The 19,256-nt window shown below is 48.1% G+C and overlaps 1 protein-coding gene across 1 annotated transcript; it reads right to left on the bottom strand.

The window, feature by feature from the left end:
* Window positions 1–5,196: 5,196 nt before the first annotated feature.
* Window positions 5,197–15,821, bottom strand: LOC309604483 (3 beta-hydroxysteroid dehydrogenase/Delta 5-->4-isomerase-like; the record flags this gene model as incomplete). Its single annotated transcript, XM_082337862.1, has 3 exons — window positions 5,197–6,011; window positions 10,078–10,242; window positions 15,668–15,821. The coding sequence occupies 3 exons, from the start codon at window positions 15,819–15,821 to the stop codon at window positions 5,197–5,199; spliced, it is 1,134 nt and encodes a 377-aa protein (XP_082193988.1).
* Window positions 15,822–19,256: the final 3,435 nt, after the last annotated feature.

Genomic DNA, 19,256 nt, shown 5'->3' on the forward strand with positions numbered 1-19,256 from the left:
CTTGTGGGGCTTCTCCCAAGCACCTTCCCCACCGCGTCGGCGCTGGAGGCGAGAGGAGCGCCGAGGAGGCCGCTGCCCCTCGGGCCGTTCTCCCACCCCGCTGCTGTGGGGCAGGTTTCTCCCCGCTCTGCTGGTGGGACGAAGGGTCCCCCCCTCCCTGCCCTCCATCCCCTGGGGCCTCGGCCCCTGGCGAACACGGGCACTGCGTCTGCCGTGGAGGGGATGCTCAGCTCGAATTTACCAGGCGGTGGGATGAGGGATGGGGTAGTGTTCGTGCTAAAAGGCGGTTCCCTGGGGTAGCCTGTAGGGCCAAGAGCATCCTCCCTAGGGAGTGACCATCTGGCTGGTAATAACTGCTGCTCTGCAGTCTCGTTCAGGGTCCGTTCATGGGTGGTCTCCAGATGGAAGGAGAGAAGGAGCTGTGCGTGGCCATTTTGGAGGAGATCTCAGGAAGGAATTTCCCTACGACATCTCCAAAGGTGAGGAATACACCAAATTACTTCAGTACCTCCATAACAGAAAGCCAGTGAAGTCACTTCTGTGCTGAGTTTACAGCCAAGGTCATCATTAGTCATCATGGATTAAGGATGGGAACAATCCTGAATCTGGGTGAAGAAGAGGTGTTGCCCTCTGAGTCCAACCTTAAACTAGGGTTTAGTAAGGCTCACCGTCTCCAAGGCCCTTTCCTTACCTTGCTTTCTTGCTGAGCATTCATGTTGGCTTCTCTTTCATTAAGATGATGAGGCCAATAGTGGGAACGAAGATGACAGTCCCCTGGCAGATGATCCCGAGAATGTGGAACAATACGAGACATTACCGGAGGCATTTAAAGATAATGCTTTCCAGAGATGTAGCAATGCAGATGCCTATGAGAGCCCGCACGTGCCAGAAAGGCACCAGAGGGACCTCCCTGGGGAGAGGCAGGATGACAGCGTTCATCTAGAAAAGGCCCTTGAGGGTCTCCACAGCATCCTTCTCCACCCAGAAAATGCTATAGGAGACGATCACGCTGGGTACAGTCAGTGTCAGGAAATCGTCAGTCAGACATCAAATCTTCAGCAGCGTGAGGCATCCCAGACAGAGAAACCCCACAGATGTCCCAAGTGTAACAAGGGCTTCAGGGGGTGCTCTGGTTTAATTCAACACCAGAGAACCCACCCAGGTGAGAGCCCTTCATATGCAATGAGCGTGGGGAAAACTTCAGGGTGAGCTCCCCCCGATCTCCCACGGAAGAACGCACGCAGGAGAAAGGCCCTGCCCTTGTCTCGAATGCAGGAAAAGCTTCAGCCGAAACTCTCACCTCCGGAATCACCAGAGAGCCCACGCTGGCGAGAGGCCCTTCGAATGCGCGCGGCGTGGAAAAGGCTTCGGTGATTTCTCAACGCTGGCCCAGCACCAGCGAACCCACCCGGGTGAGAACAAACACCCGTGAGTGTTCCCAGCGTGGGCAGCGCTCCGAACGGAGGGCTCACGCCGACAGGCACCAGCGGGCCCACACAGGAGAAAAACCCTTTTTGTGTGCTGAGCGTGGAAGGGCTCCCAAAACAAGGCACACCTCAGGCAGCGCTGGAAACTTCACCTCAAACGGCGGGGCAGCGTTTCCCTCGGGTCTATCCGCGTTGGCGCCTTGCCTTTAAAAAAACAAAAAAAAATCAATTATAAATTCTATGGTGTGATTGAAAGGAGGAAGAAACCACGGAGGGGAGGAGAGGGTCTCTGTCACAGTGCAAGCAGGTGGCTGAGGAGGTGGGAGGAGGGTGGCAGGGTGGGGGCAGAAGCGGGACGAAGCTTCCCGTCAGCAGGAACGGCTTGTCCTGGGGCTTGAAGGAAAGCGTGTGGTAACAAGAAACAGGGAGCAAGTTCAGCAAAGGAGGAATTTGGTGCTTAGAAATCTGATGGTTGGGAGCACGGCCCTTGGAGCGGTGAAAAGACCCCACTGTCTTACGGAGAAGGTAAAAATGACAAAGCAGGCTCCGGCAACGGGAGCCTGCATTCGGGAAATGAGTCATTTACTGAGCTGCGGAAGAAAAGCTGTCCTTTATTCTCTCTGGCAGTGTCTGTAGGTATTTTAGGAGCTCTGTTAAACCTGGGCAAAGATGTCCCAGTTTTCTGGTACATGTTGTAATACTCCAGCTCTTTGATGTGTTAAGCGCCTTCCCCTATTAAATAGCAGCTCCGCTTCTGTTCTCCCCCTTCCTTTCCCGCTCTATTTCTGTGTGCCCGGGTTGTCCTTCCCTTCGGTGCCAGAGCAGCCCTGGCTGCGCCCACCGTCGGTCTCGCAGGACGTTAGGATGCCATCTCACTAGCCTAGAAAAATAATGAGTGTTGCTGCTTGTTAAACACCTTTTTGCTTTTCTGAGCAGGGTTTGATAACCGCCTTCAGCAGTATTTTGTCTGATGCGTCTTGAGAGCCTTATTCAACCCTGGAGGCAACTGAGATAACCGCGTATATGTAAATATATGGAGTTATTTGTAGCTTTACTCAGAGGGCTGTGAATTTTACGTACTTGAGAGTCTTTTGGAGGCTTATGGCCAGCTCAGAGCCTTCTGCCTAGGAACAGAGTGCAAGCAGGCAACTGGAAGGGAAGGAGTGGAGTGTGAATGGTGATGACTGGAGGGAGACCGACTGCAAACGGAGGGGCCCAGAGGGGAATGGAAGTAGAAATAGAACTGGAGGGAAGCGGAGGGGAACCGAGTACGTACAGAGGGGAACGGAAAGGAGCCATCTGGTGAGAAAAAAGCCAACAATGCAGGAGACTGGAGGGGAAAAGAACGTGAACGGTGAGGCTCAAGGGGAAGAAGGCATGAACAGAGGGGCTGTAGCTAAACAGATTTTCACCAGAGAGGTCTAGACAGAATGAGAACATGAATCCAGCCTGTCCAGATCCCTCTGTAGGGCCTTCCTACCTTCCAGCAGATCAACACTCCCACCCGACTTGGCGTTGGCTGCAAACTGACCGAGAGTGCACTCGATCCCCTCATCCAGATCATTGATAAAGATATTAAACAGAACTGGCCCCAATACTGAGCCCTGGGGACACCACTGGTGACCGGCCACCAGCTGGATTTGACTCCATTCACTCTCTGGGTCCGGCCATCAGCCAGGTTTTAACCCAGCGAAGCGTACGCCCGTCCAAGCCATGGGCAGCCAGCTTCTCCAGGAGGATGCTGTGGGAAACGGTGTCAAAGGCCTTACTAAAGTCCAGGTAGACAGCATCCACAGCCTTCCCATCATCCACTAAGCGGGTCACCTTGTCATAGAAGGAGACCACGTTGGTCAAGCAGGACCCACGCTGACTGGGCCTGATCCCCTGGTTGTCCCGCATGTGCCGCGTGATGGCACTCAGGATGATCTGCTCCATAACCTTCCCTGGCACCGAGGTCAGGCTGACAGGACTGTAGTTCCCCGGATCCTCCTTCCAGCCCTTCTTATAGATGGCGTCACATTTGCTACCCTCCAGTCCACTGGGACCTCCCCGGTGAGCCAGGACTGCTGATAGATGATGGAAAGTGGCTTGGTGAGCACCTCCGCTGCTCCCTCGGTGCCCTTGGGTGGATCCCACCCATCCCCATAGACCAGTGTGTGTCTACGTGGTGCAGCAGGTCGCTGACCATTTCCCCTTGGATCATGGGGGCTTCATTCTGCTCCCTGCCCATCTTCCAGCTCAGGGGGCTGGGTACCCCGAGAACAACTGCTCTGACTATTAAAGACTGAGGCAAAGAAGGCATTAAGTACCTCAGCCTTTTCCTCAGCCTTTGTCACTATGTTTCCCCCGCATCCAATAAAGGATGGAGATTCTCCTTAGCCCTCCTTTTGTTGCTCATGTATTTATAGAAACATTTTTTATTGTCTTTTATGGCAGCAGCCAGATTAAGTTCTAGTTGGGCTTTGGCCCTTCTAATATTCTCCCTGCATAACTTCACGACATCTTACTTGTTACTAAAGAAAATGGTAATATTTGCACTTGGACTATCTAATATCTAGGCCACTGAATAATTAAACTCAACACAGACTTTAAGCTGTCAGCATCTCTGGAAATGTGATTTATTTACATTAGTACTGAGTCAGGTAAAATGTTTCTGTTCACGCCATCCTGAACATAACAGAAAAATTCCCATCTTTTAGAGCTGTTTTCAGCAAGGGAGCTGTATTTTTAAGAAGCAGACACTGGATCGCATCTATTTGTTCAGACAAGTTCTACATTTTTGTCCCAAAAGTCAGCTTACACATTCTGCAGAAACTCCTATGGCCATCAGAAGAGCACAGGGACAGCACACGTGCCTCTATCAGCCAAAGTTAGCCTTTGTTCCTGGCTGAAACCTGGAAATAGCGTGATTTTTTTTCAGCACTGTTTATTTTTCCTCAGTGTTCACAAACGTCTTGACTCTGCAATGACAACCCTTCAGGGACCAAGGCTGTCCTGCAATATTTTTCTCCTTTTCATCTTGTTGAAGCTGTTGTTCTGCTGGGCAGCCATCAGATTTATTGCAAAATTGGTAACTAAGAAAATGAGAATGGATGAGGAAGTCTTCACCTGACAAAATCTCCCCCCCAACTGTCCTAACTAAAACTATGTCGCCCTTACATTGTGCTTTTGGCCTCACGATGCTTGCAGCGCCCAAATTTGCTCTCAGGTCTGACCGTCAGGTGAACGGCACACGAAACCGGACAACGCTCTTGAAAAAGTGAGCGAGATTTGTAATAGCTTTTGCGATCAGGTGGCTTCTACCTGCTGTGTGTTTGGTCAGGCTGGCAAGAGCTGAGCGAGTAGCTCAGTAGTGTAGCTGAGTAGTACATATTTGTGAAGTGTACATACTTGTGAAGTGTAACCATAGTTCTGGGACGAATTGTGCTTTACAGAAGCCTTAAAGGTGGCATGGGGCGAAAAGAAGGGCTGATGTGTTCACACCATGGACTGTGTGGAGTCTTACCAAAGTAATGCCTTCGTGCTGCACGAGATGTAGAAGTGGACGTGGCCTATACAGTAAAGTTACCCCAATCAGCCTGTACTCAACAAAGAAATGAACATTTCACTTTTATTTATTCTGGGTTGGGGCGGGGAGGGCGGGGGGAACAGGGGGGCTGTTACACAAAATCTTCATTTAAATGCTTTGTAGTTTGCTGCTGCTGTTCACCCAACTCTCCTCTGGCTCAAGGCCCTCCTTGTTTAGCCAGGTCTCCGCTCCTCTTAAGACTTAGGCAGCCTTGCTTTTCAAGTACTCCCTTCTCTGTGGGACCATGGAGGCAATCCACTGAGCAGTGCGCTGCTTGGCCTCTTCCCACGTGTAGCGGGGCATGTAGCCAAAATCCTTCTGTGCTTTTCTATAACAGAAGGTGAATGGCGTGTTCAGTAGCGTGACCAGGTGACGGTTGGTGGAAGGGATGTATCTGACAAAGGGCCTGAGCAAGAAGCTCACGATCTCCAGCAGCAGCGAGAAGTAATACAACATTTTCAGAGGCATGGGGAGCCGGGGCTCAATTCCAAACCCCAGCTCCCTGGTCAGCTCGTAGTTTAGATCTGCATAGCTCATATGAGGAGTGTCATCTGAGATGTAGTAGAACTGCCCCCTGATGTGCTTGGCTTTCTGTGGGACCTGCAGGGCTTTGGCTGCCTGTACATGTGCCCAGGCGATATTCCCCACATAGACGGGGTTCACCAAAGCCTCCTTCCTGGAGAAGCGCAGGTAGACATTTTTGTTCAACAGACACTTGTCCAGATGACCTTGAAGAAATGGGCATCCTTCTCCGAAAATGTACATGGATCTTAGGGCACAAGTCATCAGCATGCCACCATCCTTTAACACCTGGCCATCTGCTCTCAGCACAGAATCCTCTGCCAGTCTCTTACTCTGGGCGTAAGGAGATTTTGATACACTCTCATAAGCTGTATCTTCATCACCATTGAAAACTGGGTCACCTTTGCAGTTTGGGCCTGTCACTTCTATGGTACTGGTATATATGAAGTGCTGGACGTTACAGCGGACACATGCCTCCAGCAGTAGTTGAGTGCCTTCAAAAGAGAAACATGCAAGTCAATCTAGAGCTCTCCAAGCACGGAAAAGTGGGCTTTTTAGATCAGAAACAGCATCTCTGGCCTGAGCCTGGCCAGATCTCACCTCTCTGCAGCTGGAAGAATCCTGTCCTGAACTGGGCAGAATGTGCAATGAAACAACCTGCTCCGAATCTGTATTTAAGTGGTATCAGTGCACCTGCCCGAGTTAAACAAGGATGAACACTTCATCTTAATTGCATGTTGTGGGGTTTCTTTTATGCCAAGCGTCAAATTTTGCTCTTGCTTAGGCTAGCGTGGACTCTGACCACAGATTCAGGGGCTTGTGCCTGTCGGTTGGGTTGACTTAGCCTAAGGCAGAGAACCTTCAGAAGCTGCCCCTCTCCTTAGGTACCATCCATCCTGTGTGCTGAAGCCCCTGTTTTCCAGCCTTGAGGATGCTCTTGGGTGGTTTGCTAAGCAGGGACAGAATTAATATGGGACCTGAAATTTTGCTCCAAAGTCAGCTTCACCCAGTGGGAGTCTGTCCACCATTCAATTGGCTTTGGAGGAGGGCTTGAAGAGCAAGGTCTTATGTCAGAACAATGCGTGATACTATGTAGTCAAAGATCATAGAGTAAAGTGGAGCAAGCAAAGCGATGATTGTGTATGTATGCCTCCTTTTTTGGCATATTCTGGATTTTACTTGCAGTAATCCAGGATTTCTTGCTTTTAAAATCCTGTTATAATGCTTTCATTGAGGAGAGCAGAGGTAAACTGGCAAGTTCAAGGTCTTTCAAGTAGCCAAGAGGGTTAAGCTAGGAAAGCACATTCAAGAGGAAAAGAAATATTTTAATAAATTAGGTTGTTTTAATTACAAGTAGGCTCTTTTTTCTTCTGAGCTTTGAGGCAAAAATTGCCTAATTTGTTGTGCATGGTGTAATGAGAGAGGTTATGTTTGAAAGGGCCAGCGATTTCGGAACAGAAGGTACAGCTCAAAGAAAGACATTTGAAAACGTCTTTGGCAAAGGAACATTAAACCAAAATGACTGATATGAAATCAGAAGGGTGTGGCCCAAAATCTAGGGGATAAAATCAAACGCTAGCAGTGAGGTACATAAATGATCTAACACGTCTGTTCCAACTAAAGGCAGCACGATGCAGAGCAGGCTAGTGTTGCTAAAGAGAATATAATGAATAAAAGAGGTTTAGAGGACCAAGGAATATTGGCAGCAAAATATGGACCCATTAGTGAGTGAAGAATGGGAGGAATTATTGAACCGAGTATTGTTAGGGCACCAAAATTCCTTTTTCAAGCTTGAACAAGAAAAAGAAAGAAGTTGAAACAAATGGAAAATAGATCTGGATGAGGCCTTAAGAGACACTAAAGGAGTGCAAAGAAAAAAGGTTACACAGCCAGGAATACATTCACATGAAAAATAAGTTAATGCAAGATGCAAGTCACTATGTTTAGGTGACACTCAAGCCAGGGTCATATGAAAATTAATTAATTAATAAAATATATTATTTTAAAAATTAATAGCTTAATTCCTGCCATCAATGCTGTTTAGAAAGCCAGGGAAAGTAATAAAGTGCAGAAGGGCTAGATAAAGTCAAACGATGTAGCAAGTTTTAAAAAAAGCAAACATAAAATTATCTTGGCAGTTGGTATCTGTTCAAGATCAATTTCACCCAAATAAAAAGTGTTTTATTGGCAAATCAAAGCTGTATGTAAAAAATGAAAAGGTTCTTACAGTAATGGGAATTTGAGCATCTTTCACACAGCATGTAATAAAGTAAATCCTCCATGGAGCAGGTCTCCAAGTTTTGCTTGCACACAAAGCCCTTCTGGCTGAGGATCTGATTCACAGAGGGTGTTTTTGTTTGGATTATATTCAATTATTTTCTTAATTCCCTTCCTCCTAAACGTTTGCTTCTCTTCCCTTCCTCAAAGGATACTTTTGCTCCGAGGCATTGTGTGGCATGGTGGTGAATTGGCAGCGCTGGGTTAACAGTTAGACTTGATCTTAACCTTGACCTTAAACTTGATCCAACCTAAACGGCTCTGTGATTCTGCGTGGGGCAGAGGAAAGCCCTGCATCGTGGCAAGTTTAACTTGGTTGCTTCTGTTCTGGTTCGTGAACAACCACATCGGATTCCTTGACACTTTTGTATTGCAAAAGTTCTGTTTTCTAGGAGAAACAAATCTCGCATCCTGCAAGTCTATGAAGTTTGTAGCAGTGTCTTGGCTGGTCAGAAAGCCAGAAGAGCATCAGAGTGGAGATGGAGAGAAAGAGGGAGGCGGACAGCAGTGGTGGCTGGCTGCCCTTAGGGTCGGTTTGCTCTAGGAGCGGGACTGGTGTGTACTTTCCTTCTACCAAAGGTTATCAGCTAACCCTCACTGGCCCAGGGGGCTTTTTTCACCCACGGGCAGACTCTGCTGGGAGAGGGTCTGAAAGATTTAGGAAAACCTAGATACTTTGCGCCTAAGTCTAAACCTGCGGAAAGGAACGATGGGACAGACATCAATAAACTCTCTAGCTCTGACTCCAGCTCAGAGCTAGAGAGCTTTCTGGTTTTGGGAATGCTTTTTAGTATTTGTTGGGCGTTTGTTTTGTTTTGTTTTGTTTTGTTTTGTTTTGTTTTGTTTTGTTTTGTTTTTCCCCATGGGTTTAGGCAACACATTCTGCTGTGAAAAACAGATTGTAGCAGGAGTACGTTCATAGAGAGCGAGCTTTACAAATCCTCTTTCTGAACTCCCGCCCCTGTATATTTATTTTTCATACTACCCAATGCACAGGTTTACAGGAGGTCGCCTTTCTGCTCTTCCCTCCGGGCAGGGACCTCAGGAGCTGCCCGCTGGGCTCCCATTTGCGGTCCCTGTCAATTTGTGGCTTTGACTGAGCAGAAATGAAAGGGTCTGGAAGCTGAACGCACAGGCAGCGAGCCAGGCTAAAACCACCAAAATGCCATCCCCCTGTTTTTAAGGTGCTGTAAGAGACAACTCGGCTCCCAGCACTCTCTTGCTCTGAACACTGGTGAGGAGCCAATATTTGTAAAAGTGGTGCCTGTAGAAATATTTTCCTTATCTTTCCGTGAAGAAGCCCTCTATCATTGGCGGAGAGGAACAAAGGACTAGGAAAACTATTCACGTAAATAAGGACGCCTTCCCTAAATCCTCACCAAGGAGTGGAGGCGACGCGGCCGGGAGGTCGGGGTGCGTGCAGGTGAGGCAGTGCCAGGTCCCTGACAGGCACAGAGGGTTTGGGGACCAGAGGGAGCGGGAGGACGTTGTTCTTTTAGGAAATATATTTAAATTTCCCAGCAGCTGAACCCATTTCTGAACCAAAACCTTCCCCTTCATCTGATCTTTTCACGAGGAACAGGGGCTCCCTAGTGAAAAGGGAGATCCCGTCGCTGAATGAGAGGTCTCTGGAACCCCTCCCTCCATCGCCTTGAGTTGATTGGAGGAATTTTAATTATGAGCTCAAGGCGGGAGAGCATCTGCTCCTCTGAACTGCATTCACGCGCACACAGACATAACGGCAAATGGGAGGAAAAGGAGAAGAGGGGGAAGAAAAAGAACGGGAAGCAGAGGGCCGCAGGGTCTGGGACGTTAGCAGCGCAAGTTTGCCGTCATTGCAGGCAAAGCCTCTAGCGTTTGTAAAAATTCAAAAATGTACACAGGCAGGGATGCTACACGGGGAGGGGGAATAAGAACCAATTTTCTCAAATGTGCATTGGATTTCAGAGGTGAATTGCTTCCAGAAAGGTCCACTGAGCATGAGATTATGGCTGTCCCCACTGAAGGCAGAGCCTGTGCAGATCTCGGGATGGGCCTATGTGAGTGCTGACAAGAGCGAATGAGCCTGCAGTGCCCTGCAGCGGGCGATGGGTGCGCGCTGGGTGCGGAGAGGGCCCGAGCTGCGCAGGGCTGCACATACGCATACTTTGCACTCGCGGGTGTGGCTGTGCAAGACGCACAACCATCTGGCTCAAAAGAACAGGTCAGGCGCTCCCTTTCCTCAGCAGACGATGATCAGGACATAGTGGACACGGGTTTGAGAAAGGTGCTTCACCCACTCACCTGTTACGTTGACTTCCCAGAGCAACCGCTTGTCAATGAGGCCCAAGGTGTCGATGATGGAAGCCGTGTGGATGACGAGGGCGACCCCCTGACAGGCACGGTGCAGGAACGTCAGGTCTCGGATGTCCCCTTCCAGGATTTTCACCTCAGTCTTACCCTGGAACTCTGCAAGGGCAGCAAACAAAGCCAAGGGCCTTACAGGCGCCCTGAGAAGAGCACTGGAAGGAGCGGTGAAGGGCTGGGTGGAGGCTGACGCTGTGCCGGGGAGGTGCTGACCGCCCGCGCACAGGAGCGATATTTTAAGGCTGGCAAAACAGAAGGCATTTTCCAATGGCTAGGTTGTCAAGCGCTTATTACAGTGCTATGGAAGTCTATGTTGCATTACCTACCGTATTTTTGGAGCCAATATTCAACATGGTTCTTGCCCACGGCTAGCAAGGGCCTGAAGCTTCCTTCAGGTGCGACTATTTTAAAGTTCACAGGGGGAGTAGCTTTAGCGATGCATGTTCTGGTGGCGGGCTGTTTATAAAAGTGTTACCCCAAGTACACCCAACAGCCAGGCGCTGCATGCTCCTGTCTTCGAGGTGATGAATGAGCTCTCCCCACCCACAGCATGCGTGCACAGAGCTGCGTTCACACTCATTTTCTGCCCCTTGACCACATTGCAGCTCTTCTAATACGTTACTTACAGTTCTGACATATCTTTTTTATGTACCTCGGCCAGGACTTACTGTGCCTCTTCTAACTCCAGCTCTGGCTCCATTTCAGCATCTCTGCTGTGGGGTCATTTTTAGCATACACATCTTTCTGGTCCAAGTCTGAACTCTCAAGGCTGCTCTCCTGACCTACCTCAGCCCTGACTTGCTTTAACTCCTGCTTTTTAAGCCCTCTCCCTCCCCAGCAGCTAAGGTGCGTGCCCCCGGTGCAGTCCCAGGTCTCAGAGCCATCCTTCCCCTGCGTTTTGCTGGGCAGAAGCCTCCTTGTACAGCCCAGAACTGCACTAACAAAACGGAGCCAGCACAGGGTGATCGCCTGCAGAAATTCACACTCTGAGGTGACGCTGCTCTCCTGGGAAATCTGCTGGCCTGGCTGCAGCGATGCCACGGGAGAGGAGAGGACTTTCTTAGCGTGACTTACAGCTTTTTAGGAGGTGGTGGCATTGCAGCAAGTCCTCTCGCCAGCCTCTGCTGGGGCTGCACCAGAGGGCTCCCCCGGCACGGCTACTGGGGAGGGACTGCAGCACAAGCAGAGCCTCTGTCTTCTTCCAGCACGACCAAATGCCCATTTTAGATAAGAACCTGATTAATTTATACAGCTTTTAGCCTCAGCTATGGCTGAAATCTCGTGTGTCCTAGTGCTTTGTCACCAGCTCCAAAACAGGCCGTATTTCATCCCATGTCTTTAATGGAGAAACACTAAGAGAGACAGCTGCTGAGATCTGGAACTGAGCGGGAGTATCTTTTAAAACGGTTTTATCTCATTATCTCTGTAGCACGCTCAGAATGTAACCCTGTATTAATTTAACAATTATTCTGATGCAAGAGGCTTGAGGGTGTTGGGGTTTTTTTCATCACAGTCAGTTGGTCTGAGATGTGAAATTAGTAGAACTGTTACTAAATCGAGAGTTACTGCCCTCCCAGCACAGTCACTGCCACGTGCTCTCTTATGCTCTTGTATTTTACAGAGTGCATTCATTTCCTAGGGCTCTGCTTCCAGAAGGTTTACACTGACCTCTACTTGTATGGACGCAAAAGTGTCCGACTGTGGGGCTAGGCTTTTTGTTAAGCACCTGGCAGTTAGATTTGCTCTAATAAACATTAGTCTTTGTACAGCCCTAAGGGCTGTTGATGTTCTCCATGAGTAAGGCTTTGTGGGGTTGCAAAAACCCAAAGGATTGAAAGACATGGTTTTCACAATGTAAATTCTGACACGTGGCCCCTTCAGAGTGGTCACTGTGCCTGGGCAGGAGTTGGGAAAATGGCAGTTTTTCCACGTGCAAATCAAAGCTTTCAGGAAAAATACAAAAGAAACCTGTCCCTTTTAAAGCTGATCACAAGGATAGTTGGTGTCAGTCACTAGAAAGCTGCTTTGTGCCTAGTTTGGGCTTGTGGTTTAAGTTGTGTGTATAATATGAGGCAGGAAAGCTGCTCCCCCATTCCACTCTAGCCAGCAGAAGTTGCCGTGGTAAGTACCATGTGGTCCTTGTTCCCTTTACCAGCATCAGCTGGATGTCAGGAATCAGCAGATTCATCTCGTTTTGCTCTGGGGAAGAGGAAAACTGCAGGTGAGCTTGGAAGCAGAGAGAGGAAAGAAGAAATGACTGACAGACGGTGGCTTCAGTCTGAGATGGGCAGCAGAGAGAACCTTGATTTCCACCTGCACAAACTGTTATCCAGCCATCAAAAAAGCACATGTGTGGAAGGGGGAGGGAAAGAATAAATGCAACTCAGCTCTCCATTTTTGCATACAGTGATTATGAGAAAGTACCTACCCGCCGGGAAAGCTTCTCCTACTTCACCAGTGGTTTCTGTGTCCTCTGAGCTGTAAGCAATGCTCCCTGCTTGCTATGGGGTAGTTTTTGCTTGGAAATGCAATGATTACTCAATAAAATTCATTGTCCTGTTGTGAGCAGTGTCTGACTCAGTAATTCAGTCAGGCTATTTGCCCTAAACCGTCTTTCTCTTTTCCATGTGTTGTTTAAAGTTCAAGCAAACAGCAATGTCTGTGGGACGGAGCTTGGATTTCTTAGTGCTCTTTTATAGAGGTCCTAAGAGCTGTGGGGTGGATGGTGGGGAAGGGCACTCCTCATGAGAGATCTCCGCTTTCCTGGTTAACTGGATGGTTCATTAAAATGGTCCACTTTGTGTATTCATAGGAGAAAATTAAAAATTGCATCGTATTTTCATTTGTAAAGGGTAAAGCAATTTATTGGCTTCTTTAGCCCAGGGAAGCCGAAATGTTTATTCTGTTCCCATTTCAGCTGCTGGGATGTTCTGTTGCTACTCTGCCTTTCTGCTCTGGATGCAGGGATAAAGGCAAACCAACGTCTGCAATGTTGAGCAGGAGGGTTTGCCAGAGCACCAACTTTCTCCCAGCAAAAGTCCTGGAAAAAAAAAACACCAACCACATTCCTTCTCCCTATACTTTCCTTCTACTTTGGAGCAGTACTGGCTTAGCAGTGCAAAACCAGTCAATGCTCAATCATCACACAATCTATAAATGTCTGTCTCTGAAAAATGACATGAAATGAAGGTTTGGGGGAGAGGGGGGAGATGTACAGCGGGATGAGATGGGGGAGTCAATACTTGGAAATAGTGAGAAATCCTCTTGAGAACAACCTAGGAGTTTCCGACTTTTCCAGAAATGCCAGTGCAATAGCGAGCAAAAAAAGAATGGCATATGTGGAAGCACAGGAAAGTCAGAAAGATAAATTTAAAGTAGAGATGGGAGGTAGGAAACCCAAGGCACCAAACTACCATGTTCAACGTGACGTTCATTTGCAACCACACAGTGTAATTGGGTAGACTCCAGCTCAGAGCACTTGGCATTGATTGGATCATCCTGGACTCCCTAGGGCTGTGGAAGACCACAAATGCCACCGTTTACGCAGGCCGAGTGCGATGGTCAAGGTCTCAGCGGGAAGGTTGTTTGGACAAAAGAGGAGTGACCCTGAGTGTTCCCTGGCACAAAGAGCTGGAACTTGCACCTACTCCTCTGTCTTACTACCTACAGCCCTGACTCTGCAAAGATATTGCAAGTAAAAGATGCTGAAGAGCTTGGTAAGAAAGAAAACGACTCAGCTCTGCTCCTGGCTACTCAAGAAATCCAAACATGCTAGCAAGTAAAAGTCCCTGCAGTAAAAATAACGCAGGTCAGAAGACTCCAGCCCCACGGTTTTTGCAGCAGCCCTGCATTTGGAATAGGAGTCACTGTGCTAGAGAAGGGCTTGAAAGGGAACGGCAGGAAAACAGTCCAGGTATTCCCGAGCACAAGAACTGGCAGGGCACCTGAAGAGATGTAGCTGTAGAGGCTGACACAGACCCAGGGACTGCCAGTCAAAGTGCGGGGCCTCAAGGCAGTTCAAACACATCTGATCTGTCAGCCTGTTGTTCCTACTACCTGTTTGGGGGGGAGAAAAAGCTCTGATAACTGATTTTTCCCTTCCTTCTGTGCTGGTCAGATAGGCAGCAGGAATGTTGCAAGAAGAGGAGAGGGAGTGTCTGGGCGGTGTTCGGTGGAGGAAAGAGGTCCTAGAGCTTTCCTATTAACAAAAACCAGAGCAAAACCTTTGCTGCAGCCCAGCCAAGATTGTGCTCACGCAAACAGCCATTTTCACTCCCCAGGAAGCTCCGTTACCCCCACAAAGCTCTCCAGGCCCCAGCAGCGCAGACGCTTCTGTCGCTGCCCTGCTGCACCGGCGCTAAACCACACACGCTCCTGCTGCTGCTGCAAGCGCGTCAGCCTACTGCGGCTGCAGGCTGTGTCGCTGCGGGAACCGCCTGGGAGCCAGAGCAGGAGGGGCTGCTGCAAGGCTCGAGGGCACCCAGCAAATCCTCAGCGAAACACTGAATGAGATGTCAGGAGGAAGAAGTCCAAGTTGTATAAAACCACCTTAAAGGCTTGTGCAATTTGCACCAGGTACACGGTGCGCTGTTACTATGACACTGAAATGCTTTATAGAAAGATTATGGATCTTTAGAAAATCATACAGGGATATTCCATAAGGGTTCCCATATGGTTGCCTGTATAGAGGAAGAATAGTCTTGAGGTTAAGAGGCGATGGAGGAAAGCGTTGTCAAGTAAATGTGATGTAGGGACTTAAGAACTTGATTGAATTTAGGTTCCTACATGCCTTTTTATAGATGTGCTCAGGATCCCAGATAATGGGGCATTTAAAATATAATACTCTGAGCTGCTTTCCCCACCACAGACCATTTCTTCAAGAAGCCAGAGTCCTGACTTGCCCTTTGCAAATGGGTCCTGTCTCTTCTGTGCATGGCACAAAAGGGTTCTGCTCTCCAGCCAACTCTGATAATATTAATAATAACAAAAAAAATTTTAAGATACCTCATCACAACTCTCAACCAGAAGATCACTATTAACCAAACTAATCACAGGTTTAAGAAACTCATTAGCATTTGCACCCACAACTTTGCCACTGCCTTCTAGTCTAGCAGATGCGAGCCCAGGACAGCAGGCTCTGGGGTACGCTGCCCACCCCCCCAGGACAGCAGAGCTTGCGTTTGCCTTCCCCCCAGGCAGAAGAGTGATATTTTTGCAGTCATGTTGCTCTGTGGGTTTCGATGTAATAGAAGTCAGGTTGAAGGCAGCCTGTTCACCGCATGAACAGTATATAGGTCTCTCTTCCTATCTACAGATGCCTCAGGGTCTGGCAAAGAAAACTCTTGCTTTTATGTTTTATGTCTGATTTCTGTGCTGGAGGGAGAGGGAAGGATAAAGCAAGACTTCCTTGAAGTAAAACCTCTATCTGCAAAGCTGGTTTGGATGAGAGTTAAAGACTTCCAAGCTATCCACATCAGACAACAGCACATATACCCGCAACACATAGTCCCCATGAGATGGTACTTACTTCCAAATCTCCCGAGCGCTTCACTGCTAAAGGCTTTGTCCAGCAGTCGGATCTCAGCCAGCGCCTCCTTTTCTTCCAACAGCAAGCAGACAATTCTCTGGCCAAGAAATCCTCCTGCTCCTGTCACCAGACAGCTTACCCCAGCCAGGGACATGGCTCGGGGTTGCTCCTCGGAGACGAACTGGCTGTCTCTTGAGCTTAGGCTGGCTGGTTCACCTCCTGCCTGAGGAAACGAACACACGACATCAACCTCTGGAGTCTTTACAAATCAAAGGGTGTTACCAGAAGGAGAGACTACTGGAAAACAAACTCTAACCCCTACGTTAAACAACAATTTTTAAAGCATGTCTTACTTTTGCTAGCTATTCCTATTAAGAAGTAGCCTACGCATTTTTCCATGCAAAGAAAAAACTATTTACAAACTATTAAGAACTAAAGAAATGAAGCAATCTGAAAATGCTCAAAATCAACTTCAATGCCAAACAAACCCCACAAAAGCCTGCCTCAATCCTTGGTTCCACCTCTCTAGCGCTCAAAAGACCGTGGGGGAGATTTGCCTGTATTTATAGACCGCAGAGCACCACCTCAGTCATTTTGCCCCCCCTCCCTCTCGCGTGCCTCCTTTGCTGCAAACAAATGTGGTGCTTCCACCCCCGCCTCGCAAAGAGGAAGGCTCTGGACGCGGCGAGGGCTGAGCCGAGACGCGGTCCTGCGTGCCTAAATCCTCCGAGGGTCAACCCTCATGCTGATAATTCTCTGTAGCTGCGCTTGCTTGTGTAACACAGCGTTAATATGAAGGTAGAGAGTATTAAAATGAAATGTAACTAGCAGGAGTAGCTGGTTTGAAAAGTGGACTCTGCTGCTGTAGTGTTTTTGGATACCGGGCTCCCCCATTATAGCATGGGTTTCTCGTTCTCTCTGTGCAAGACCGAAAACTAACCTCTGGGATTTTGTCTTTGTTCAGTATACTCGAGGCATTCGAAATGGTCTAATGTACCATTAGAGTTAAATTAAAGCTGTGGGAGAAAAAGATTCACCTCAGAAACGTCTCTGGTCTGAGAGTACCTAGTTAAAATAAGGCTGTGGCTGGCTGTTTGTGCCTTTGCAGTGAACTGTCTCATTACTTTTTACATCTCCAAAATACAGGGAGAATGCCCAGGTGTTTCTCCCTAGGGCTTCACTCCAGTTCTAGCAAAGCTCTTCCCCAGTGTGAGACCAGGGCAGGGTTTAGGCATTAGCCTGAAGCTCCTGATACCTGCGCTGCCTTCCCAGGTCGCTGCGCACTGCCAGGGCACGCTGGCTGGAGCCCTATTTTCTCTATCCCTCACAGGGACAGGCAGACATCCCTGCTGAAGCGAGATGATAAATAGGTAGCTGCCTTAAGCAAGACGGACGTTACAAAGAAGCCCAGCAACACAACTAATTAGGCTAAAATCACTGGAAAGAGGATCACTGATTTCAGGCACGGCTGGAATGGATCTCTAAAAATGCTTTACTTGCATTCTTGTGACTAACTCCTAAACTCCCTTTTTTATTCTGTTGTGAATTTTGTTCACTCATTAAAAAGAGCCCTGGAGAAAAGCTATAGAAACAGCATCCCCGCATTATTACTTTTTTAGAGCAAAACCGGGACTGCAAGTGACAGGAGGAAAGCAAAACCACTTCTGTTGGAGGAGAAAAGTTTCTAGCTGACACAGATGACAAAGTTTTGGCAACTGTTTCAATCACAGCATCCTTGAAAATCCCTCCCTTACCCCAACAAAGCGTTAAAAAAATTGTTATCAGTGCTTCTTTCCTTGGCTTCTCTCAGGCAGGACCTTGACGTTGTAGGCTCTTATCAGAAGCTGCTGCAAATTAATTTTGTGCATTTTACAAGGAAAAATAACTGACCAAAGCCGGCTGCTGCAACCGGTCTCCTCCGAAACAGTGCTTCCTTTTTACTGTTAGAAAGGAAATAAAATGCCTTAAAGAGGCATTATAAAAACAGACAACCCAACGTAGCCTCTTAGGATAGAAAACACTCTCCTACACCAAGCTTGCCTATTAGAATGACCAAGTTTAGCACAGGCAGTGCTTTATATGATATGTGTGCTGCATAGGGGACTGTAGGGAGATTTATTGCTGCTGTGCTTTTGTCCTCTTAGGCATTACTGGGCCAAATGCTTGGCTCAGTTTGAGAGGATTTCGTACATCGCTACATAGCAGCCTTCATTTGAACTGCCGCTTGCGGATGTCAGGGGTCAGACAGCAGCAGGTTGCTCAATTCAAGCGCAGACCTGCTGGCGAGAGACAACATTTTCACCTTCTGTTTCTTCTTGCCGTTGCTGCGTGGGGTTGCTGGGTGGCATGACCGCTCCTCTGTGCTGCGAACCAGACTGGCTCTGGTGTTCCCTGAAGGGCACGGAGGCAGGTGCTGGAGTGGGCTGTACGCCCCAGAACGGTGTCAATGAGCAACGAGGCCGGAGCCTACCAGACCCCTGCCCACCAGGAACAACTTGGAGAAATTCAGAGCTATTGCACAGGTCTGGGATTTGCAGACTAAAACATAATTCAGCAGCATCTAAAAAAGTTTACCAACTCTGCGTTCTGTGTCAAGGGGTAGTCATTTTTTAACTACGTTGTCTTCTTCTCCTTGACTTTATCGTAAAACAAGGCCTTCATGATCTGATATTTTGCTGTAGAATGGGCTGCATATCTAAGAGTATCATTTTAGAAAATCAGAGCTTGCAAATTTTGGCTTAGTCCATTGCTATACATGGACTTAGTGGATATCTTAGTATATGTGCAATCCACTATGTCCTATCACAGCCGTGTCCCTAATGTGCTGGTCCAGGAACAGTGTTGATCCTCTGGCTTTATTGGTGCTTACTGTGACAAAGATACTTCGGGGCCATGGCTGGCTGGTGTTAGAGGAATGCATTTTCTTAGCCTTGTCACAAGGAGAAAAAGGGATTGGGGGGTGTAGCGGAGATAAGAAGACAGTAAGAGAGAAATAGCGAAGGGAAAATTCCCAGCAGCATCGAGAACAAACTGTATCACGGTACTGCAATGAATCAATGCAATAACACTGCAGAGCACAGAAGTTTTAGGTAGGATAAAATATACTTTTACGGAGGGTGATGCTGTTTAATTGTGCAATCGGGCAAAAAAGAAGCTATCCGGGAAAAAGAAGACAAAACCAGATCCTTTTGTCCAGAAAAGAAGTCTGATTTAGGAAAGGGATTTTTGGAGTCTGCCGTGTTGCCCAGGCTGGTGAGAACTGAAGCAGGGAAAAGCAAAAGCATGCTCATTACTTAACCGGAACTTTTGCTGTCTAAACATAGAGTAATTGCGACCAAACAGCCACAAAAAATCCATGTGCTTCTCATATGAAAAATTAATGTGTTTCTTACCATCATATATGCCTGTAAGCTCAAAATGCCTGGATCCTAGCGGCTCTGGGAAAGAGATGTAGATTTGAGATGTAGATTTGCTCTAGGAAAGGTTCTCCCCTTCAGGGCGGGAGGCACTGTTCCCTCCTGGAAGCATTTTCCTCTCCCTTCTGGTTACACATTGACAAGAGGCAACAAGATTAAATAATTAACTTTTG

The sequence above is a fragment of the Platalea leucorodia genome, assembly GCF_965183815.1.
Source record: "Platalea leucorodia genome assembly, chromosome: 2".
Classification (NCBI taxonomy): domain Eukaryota; kingdom Metazoa; phylum Chordata; class Aves; order Pelecaniformes; family Threskiornithidae; genus Platalea; species Platalea leucorodia.